We start from the raw sequence: 8,736 nt of genomic DNA, 5'->3' as shown, positions 1-8,736 counted from the left end.
TTTTCTAATAACGGTCGCCGCTCGGCAGGCAATGGCAAACCTCCGAGTGTATTTCTGCCATGAAAAAGTTGCTCATAAAAATATCTGCCGTTCGGAGTTGGCTTGAAACTGTAGGTCCCTCCATTTGTGGAACAACATCAAGACGCACACCACAAATTGGAGGAGGAGCTCGGCCAAACACCCAAAAAGGGTGTACGCGCCAATTATATATATATATATAAGCTGGTAACGAGGATGTGGCAACACAATAGTGCGGAAGCGTTAGTTGGATTCTGGATAAGTCACCACTTTAACCAACCAACCAACCATTGGTAAAAACTTGTCTAGCTCATTTTTAGAAGCGGATTTTAATACCAGTTTTGGAAATGCTTAAAAAGATTATGATCGTGTAATTCTCTATATGTGAACTATGCGATTGAAGCGGCAGACACTACTATTCAAGTAATCTGTGTAGCTGCTGCATCGCTAAATATTTGTGGGGCCTAGCTTTGTCTTGATGGCATCGTCACAACGTTCTTCCCATTCGCCAACTCTGAACGCTTCTGGTCCCTTGCCTGCTTCAGTCTAATCTGGCGTTGAAAGTAGAGATAAGAAGTGTTTGTTCATAGTGGATGATCTGTTTTTAATTTCAACGAACACGCAGCAAAATCGTCGTTTGTTCTGGCTGCATCAGCAGTTACCGTCTAAAATTAACCGATTTAATTATGTGGCTGCCATACATCGTTTTTTTCTTATTTGTTCATACAACGAGATTCCTCTTGAGATCAGACTTTTTGTTCAAAATTTAGTTCCCGGGAAATAGTACTCACAATGCAATAAGAACTCACATGCCGGTTCGATTCCACGATGGACATAGTTTCATTGATATTTTCGACGATTGGTCTACCAGAGCGCGCCCCAACTTCCATGCTCATGTTATTTGATTGGAATTCCAAGGTTTCCAATGGTTTCTGCTGTGTTGTTGCATTCGAGTCTATAAACAACATCATTTTTTATCTGCTCTGACTTTTCGTCTTGGCCGTAGTGCTACTAAAGAAAGTATCGAATTTTCTCTTTTTTACCTCGTCTTTGGAATGAAACTTTTTAGCGGGAAATAGTCAGATCTTATTGTAATATTAGACGACTTGAAAGACTTGCCATTAAAAAAAAAAATAAATTCATTACGATAATCAATAGTGATTAATAAAAAAATGATTTCATACGACAGATTTTACAGTAGACTATTAATAACGCCCGCCGTAGCCGAATGGTTGGGTGGGTGACTACCTCACGAGAGAGCGGTATGCAACAGGAAAATGATAAAACAGGTTTTTTTCAATGGAAAACCTACGAGTGTATTTCTGCCATGGAAAAGCTTCTCTAAAAAGTATCTGTCGTCCGGAGTTGGCTTAAAACTGAAGATCCCTTCATTTGTGGAACAACATCAAAACGGAATTATTAATATTTATTTATTTTAATCATAACAGAAATATTTAGCGTAGTGTATCAATTCAATCAGATATTGAAACGGGGATGTGCAGTTTTCAAATTTTAATTTATTTTTTCAATGATGTATATCTCAAAATTAAGTCGATTTCAACAAAACCTCTGAACTTGCTATTATCGAGACCACTTAAACAAATTTCGTAGCACAGAACGAATGTACGAACTTAAAGCTTTTTAGTTCCATCAAATCTAGAGTTTAATTTTATAAAAAACCGAATATATGTATGTATGTAGAGATGTTTATCATAACTAACTTATTTTAACCATTTTGTAGGTGCTATTTTTATACAAAGGTATCCTTCTAAGCTTTATATGTGGATGCACAATTACATTTTTTCATGCCTTTTCGTGAAATTACTTATATTTGAATATTTGTTCGAGGTGTCAAACCAAAATGGAAAATCTTATCCATTGGCATACATACCAATACTCTTAAATAGAAAAGGAATATCTTCAGAAAATCAAAGATAAGAACGAACTGCGAAGTGAATCAAATGATTTAAAATGAGACTTTGCCTTCCTACTGGAAGAGAAGAATAGTTTTTTTTGTTTTATAATAACTAGAAATTTTTGTTGAATTATTTATGCACATATGCGGGTTGATGTGACTTTGATGAGGGTGAATACAGTTTTTTTGCTTTGCATCGCCCGCCTTATAAGTAGGCATGCGGCAAAACTGATATTGCAACCAATGGCACCTATATATTCCATTATTACTTTTTGCGTTGCTTCATATGAATATTTTGACCAAATTACATACATCTTGGTGTGTTTCTTTCTATGTATAATGTGGAGTATAACATTTGAAACGGAACTTAAAGTTATAAAAGATGTGTTAATGTTTTGATGGTAACAAATATAAGCATCTTGCATTTCTTTTAATTCGATTCATATCCGTTTATTTTTCAAAACAAATACTATACATTTTTATTATTTACAACACTTCAGTTTAAACATTTATTTCATAATATGAGTAGTACTGAGACAAAACACTTGCAACCTATAAATTTGCCAAGTCCGAGTTGTTTTTTTAATATTTTGTGAAAAAACCTACCTATGACCTGAACTCAATTGAATTATCGATTGTAAACTCGAATTTCTCTGTGCCCGTGTGTGTCGTAATAAGATTGAATGAAATGAAATGAAAAAATCTTTCAAAGTTCAAAAAAATGAATGAAACAAGAATAATAGTAAAATATTTTTCAATGAAAGCAAATAAAATCGAAATCTGTATGGAATGCATTAAAACATTTAGTCGCAAGAAAATTTTGCTATTTGATGTCGAGCAAAATATCCTAAAATTCTTTCCACCGTGGGAATTTGATTCTCTATTAGAGCTTCAGATAGTCAATACTCGTTCATTGCTCAAACGGTCAAATATTTGTTCGAAATTTTTTTATTTGTCATCATTTCTTTAGTTTTCCAATGAAGTTAGCACTGTGTATAAGTAATTTGTAAAACCTAAAAGTGCAGACAAAAAAGTCGGAATATTCTAAGGTATTAAAAAACTTGGCTAGTTGATGAAGCTAAAGCTCTCCCCGAGCTGTAACGCTGCCTAATGCTGATGATGATTGAAAAAAATCGCAAGAACTCGTTAGCCATTGTCAGGCTGGTCGAAAATTTGCGCACAAAATCGAGAATTCTAGTCTCTATAGATATAAAAATGTGTAGCTCCATTCAATCGCTCCTTTGACATCATACTGCTTCAATAGGCTCCCTCTCAGTTGATTAATCCTGGATTACTAAACTCTCGTCTAATAGACTACGCACGCATGTAGTTTTGCGAATTTGACACCTGAATTTCCGCAAAACCACCTCACTAAGAGAACTTCCATGAATAGTTAAAATGAAATAATATAATACTTCTCTTAATTTACACTCATTTGTTGGAAATAAAAAAAGAATATATAAAAACATACTTGTTTTTAATTTGTAGTCTGTGAGACGAATGATTAGTGGCAGAGTAACACTGATTTAAGTTTAGTGACCTAGGGTTAAGGCCAAATATTTCCCAATGATTTTTGAGTCAAATTTCTTTCTTTAGTTTTTGCCAATAATTTAATTAAGTGATTGCTAAAACACTCCTCTTCTCACAAAGGCAGTTGCAAATTAAAATTTATTATACCTCGAAAATATTGTGATAAAAAGATGCTTTGTTATAAATTTTATGTGTATGGCCAACATTCTTTACAATTACTTAAAAAATTCGATTTGGAATAAGTCATAAGTCTTAAAGGCTTTTATGCAGAAATCGGGAACTAAACTGTTTTAATCGCACGAATTAAAACACATTTTTTTTATTGCTTCCTATTTTTATAAACTTTTTCTTTCATTCTCTCAGGATGTAGTGGGAAGAGGTGGTAGAATAGTTAATAAATTATATTCATTAGCAGTGAATATTTTCTGCACAGTTCATTGGCATTGAAATTTGTTTCTGGCCTTTCCTCGGAATTCATTGCATATTGTTTTATTATTATTATTTTTTGTCAAAGATTTAATTCCATTTGAACCTCCTCAAAGTAGCCTTCTAGCCATAGCTATTAAAAATATGAAATGTTCCTCATTTTTTTATTATAAACATAACATAAATACCGTCTCAAGAAAATGTGAAAAATCAACGCGACTTTTGAGCCATTTAAAACTAGCAAAAACTAGAGAATGAGAAAAATAACGAAGAACTTTTCTTTCTAGTATAATTATCCTTTTCTTTTTGTACTAGATTATAATTGAATTCTTTGAAATGTAAATATGTATTGTAGATACATCCAGTACACAACATCTCGTTAAATTTATTCCAGTCTTGTCAACAATCAATTGTTATGACGTAGCGAAATTATTGCCAATAATGTTTTGTTAATAGATAGAGAAGTAAAATTGTAGATCGTGGGGCTCTGAACATCTAATCAGGATCAGTCACTCCCATTCAAATGCATTTCAAGAAGGCATCGAGTGTGCAGTCCTGTAAGGCGCGAATAGTCCCAAACAACGGTGGCCCTAGCAATAGCAAAAGAATATTATATAGTATATTCGTTTTGTAAGCAGCACCGATCTAGCCTAATGCATTGAACTTAAATAGATACTTAACAAGTCTAATAACTCTCTATCGGCTAAGCACTTTGCTTCGTCATTACAATACTAATCCAGATAAACTTTTTGCCAAATAAAATGAAAAGAATTTATAAAAGGCTATCCGACATGACGGTAGAGCAATGCGTTAAGAGATTGCAGCTGAAGAAAGGCGTCGTTCGATCGCCCACTGGCAGGACCGGAGGAAAAGAGCACTTAAGGGTAGTTGGACGCATGAATTAATACTCATCCTAACGACGGAACCATGGGTGAACAAACTATCACCCAACTCAATTCCTTTCAGGGCAGGGTGTATTTAGAAAATACCTCCATAGATTTGGCCATGACAATTCACCGAAATGCCGAGTCTGTACGGATGTACGGATGAAGATTTTGATCATATCTTGTTTCAATGCAACGCTATGCTCCCGAAACCTTTAAAATATTAAAAAGAGAAAATATTGTAGATTATACTCTGAAATCAACTGATAACAGGAAGAGAATCTGCGCGCATGTAACACATATTCATTATTATTTAAGACGCGCGGAGTTTCGTAGGCGTCAACAATAGCTACGAGCCTTTGAACTAGCCAGCCTCATGAGATAATACCTTTTCGGCAGTTCCGCGGGGAGAGTGGTACATTGTGGAGGGGTGTTTAATTCACAGGTGTAGCGGTAAGGCTACAAGTTGTGCCTACTGCAATGCCGGTCACGCGCGTCTTCCTAGAAAAACAGATGCATTTCTTGATGCGGTATTATAGCCGGAAAAGTTATTTGCCCATATTTCTTTGAGTCAGAAACGATTTCTGTAGCTTCTTCTAAGATAATATAGTTTAAAAGTTTGATTTAAAAAAAAATCAGGATTGCCAAATTAATGCTAGGAACTTGCAACACGAAAGTAACCAACTTTATTTTATCACTCCCAAAGAAGGAATGAAAAATGTTGGTTGGAGTGCTGACGGGACATTGTCTCACTCCATATCACACAGTTAAAATGGCATTGGTTCAGAACAAGGTGTGTAACTTATGCGAAAAAGAAACGGTCACGTTAAAACACCTTCTCTGCTACTGCTCTGCTCTAAGCAGAAGTCGTTACAACTGCCTGTGATTGGTTTCGTCTCTGAAGGATATTGCTGACAAAAGTTCAAACTGTTCATAAGATCTGGCCAAGATATTTTTCATAAACTATATTTCATATGACGCCAACAACACTGGTAACTTTACGGACATTTGAGGTTTATGTAAGAGCTATGCAGTTCAGCCAGGTATACCTAACATAGGTAGTTTTTTAAAAGAAATCGATCTTAATGCTGTCAAATCCGTAGGCCAAGACTATGATGGTTGTTCTACCATTTGCATTTTTTTGCACTGCGCAAATCATTGAATAAACTTAGTTGTTAATAATATAAGTGTTTTATCGGAAATTAGGAATGCGATATCTACTGTTAAATATTGTATAAACTTTTTCCGTGAACCACCACCCATTTCTGCAATCTGAAGTACTCGCATTTACAAAACAAATTTTGTTGAAATCGTAAAGACGTTGAAAATTTTGGCGGTTGAAGGTAATGTAATGGTTTTAATATCTCAGTCTGAATATTCAGCATTGTTGGAACCAACTGTTAATGCTTTGACGTCGACACTAAATACAAAGCAATGCTCTGAGCACATAAGGAATGTGATTGATATTATTCCGTAAAATACAAGCTCGGTTGATGGCATCGTGAAGGAAATTTTACTTGAAGTTCTGCATCGAACTTGCAGTCGGCAAAATCAGACAGCAAATCCGCACGAGCAAATGAAATCGTCTTTGAAACAATTGATCGATTTGCAGAAGATCCTCGAAGACTGCTGTTTATATACGATTTTTTTTTTATTAACGATTTTTATTCATGTTGCTTAAATAAAACATTATGAAGAATGAAAGACAAAGTTCCGTTTTGAAATTTTGAAAGTTTGAAATTTAGGTAACAAATATTTTTTTATTTTAACACTTCAATCGGTTTATAATAAATTTCACACAATTTCTATTTTTTTGTATTTTTTGAGGTAAGAAGAAAAAAAAAAATGAACCAACTTTGAAGTTCTGACCTCAGATTCTGATTTAGAAACCCTAAATACTTCCGAACTGACTAGCCTGGTCCGCCCGATAAATAATTTTTTTTGGGGCTGTGTTATATGTTTCAATATTTCTAAATAGCCAATCTCAACCCCTCCCCACTTTATTCTCTTCGTATACCCATTACTTTAAATGAGTACTAAAAAAACTGAAATGCATTGTTACGTTAACTAAATGTAAAAAATAAGTGTTTCATCTCATTATAGAATTTAGAGGGCTACATATGTACTCGTACATATGTATGTATATCCCAGAAATATATTTCGTGCTTCAATAAGTATCCACTAGAAATAAAAATGACAATGATTTATTTGAAAATGTATATAATTTGTAAACTTAATTTGGACTGCTAGTCGCAAATGTTTTGTCCGGCACACACTCTGAACGAAATTTGTTTATTTTTACGATTATTTTATACTCTGAAAATTTTTATAAATTTTTTATTATTCGTTTTCTTTAACAGTGCAAGCTATTTTCCATGGTTTTCGTGGACTGAAAGTCCTAGGCTGGATACAAATTTCTTTCGCTGCATTGTTGTAGAATTTACACATCTCTTTCCATAAATTTTTCTATGATTATTGTATGTTTTTATGCTTGTATATCTATATCTATATCTATATCTATATGTATATGTATATTTATGTATGTATGTATGTATCTTTATGTACATCATTCAAGTGAAATATTTCGATTTATTTGCTTGTTTTCGTTAAAAACACCTCACTTTTTGCAAAACTAATTTGTCATGGACAGGTTGAGTTCCTCACTCTCGACGGATGGTGGTCAAAATATGACTGTGAGCGGTCGCCGAAAATCGCCGCCAGCACCAGCAGCACTGGGGCCGCCAGTTGATCCAATGCCACTCAAACCACCATTACTAACGACCCCACCACCCAAGCTAACGGCTCCCCCAACCTGGCCGTATTGTGCGTATTGCGAGTAGTCAAGTTGAGTGTCCGTTGGTGAGTGAAGATGCGGCTTCGAGTCACCTACAACACTCGCCAGTCCGCCACCACCAGCCGCGCTTCCGCCGCTATCCAAATGCGGTGTGTTGTCCCGTTCATCTAGATTGTTGTTCGCTGTTGCATGGTTGTTATTATTAATGTTGCCGTTATTCTGGTGCGAACTGGCTATTCCTAGACCGTTGAGTAAGTGCTGCTGCTGCTGTTGATGCGCCACTGCGGCAGCGGCCGCCGAAGAGCCATGTTGTTGGGCACCGTAGATTTTCGAGATGTCAAAGGCATAGTTGGCAGCGCGATCCTGATACATTTTCGAGTCGAAGTAGGCCTTTGTTAGGACGCTGGGATCCAAGTAGGCGCTATAGGCGGCACTCGCTTGGGCAGCCTTCGATGTCTCATAGAGGGAGCCAGCTGTAGCTGCGGAGCTCAGGTACGAGCTGCGGTCGAGCGCAAACTTCGGTACATCCATCTGTCCGGTCTGTGAAAGGCATAAACAAACAAATTTGAAACTTTAAGTAAATTGATACGATGGTTGTGAGATACAATTTTATTATTCTTTTAAATTGCTATAATGTCAAAGAAAGGTTGAGACTTATACAATTATGTCATGGGGAAACCAAGCCGCGATAACAGTCGATTTAAGTGTGAAACCACCCTCCTTCACCCGCAATTAACCACTGAAGTAATAAAGTAAACAAATTCCAAGCAGGTTATCCACCCTTTTGTACTAGCTCTTTATAGTAAGGATGTATTTTAATGCAGTTGTAATCGTATTTGTTTAAATGTTTGCTTTACAATTTAATTCTATTGATTTTTTTATTTAATTTCACGCTCGTTTTTGTTTTCCTTTCGGTTGATTGTGCTCTGATTCCGCCAATCTCAATTTACGGAACTAAATAAAAGGGGAGGATTCCGGCCGCTCTGTTTCGAAAATCGGTTATACTGCATTTTGTGGTGAATGCAACGGGGTGAATGAAGGCAGAGGGCGTTTAGAATTTTAAATTGCTCTGGGTTATAATTATATTGTTAACACATCTTTATTATTGTGTGTAAATAGATCGTGTAAAACTCTGGTGGATTTATTTATAGATTTGTATGGTGGGAGAA

General features: G+C 35.6%; 1 protein-coding gene across 1 annotated transcript in view; it reads right to left on the bottom strand.

The window, feature by feature from the left end:
• Window positions 1-6,649: 6,649 nt before the first annotated feature.
• LOC128860820 (putative transcription factor SOX-15) overlaps window positions 6,650-8,736 on the bottom strand; it is a 115,492-nt gene continuing 113,405 nt past the window's right edge. The window contains exon 7 of the mRNA XM_054098579.1: window positions 6,650-8,107. Coding sequence (XP_053954554.1) covers window positions 7,454-8,107 — 654 coding nt within the window. The 3' untranslated portion in view covers window positions 6,650-7,453. The remainder of the gene's footprint in view (window positions 8,108-8,736) is intronic.

Source organism: Anastrepha ludens, chromosome 4 (genome assembly GCF_028408465.1).
Source record: "Anastrepha ludens isolate Willacy chromosome 4, idAnaLude1.1, whole genome shotgun sequence".
NCBI classification, from domain to species: domain Eukaryota; kingdom Metazoa; phylum Arthropoda; class Insecta; order Diptera; family Tephritidae; genus Anastrepha; species Anastrepha ludens.
The sequence above is the reverse complement of the archived record's forward strand: the minus strand, read 5'-3'. Positions and strand labels throughout refer to the sequence as shown.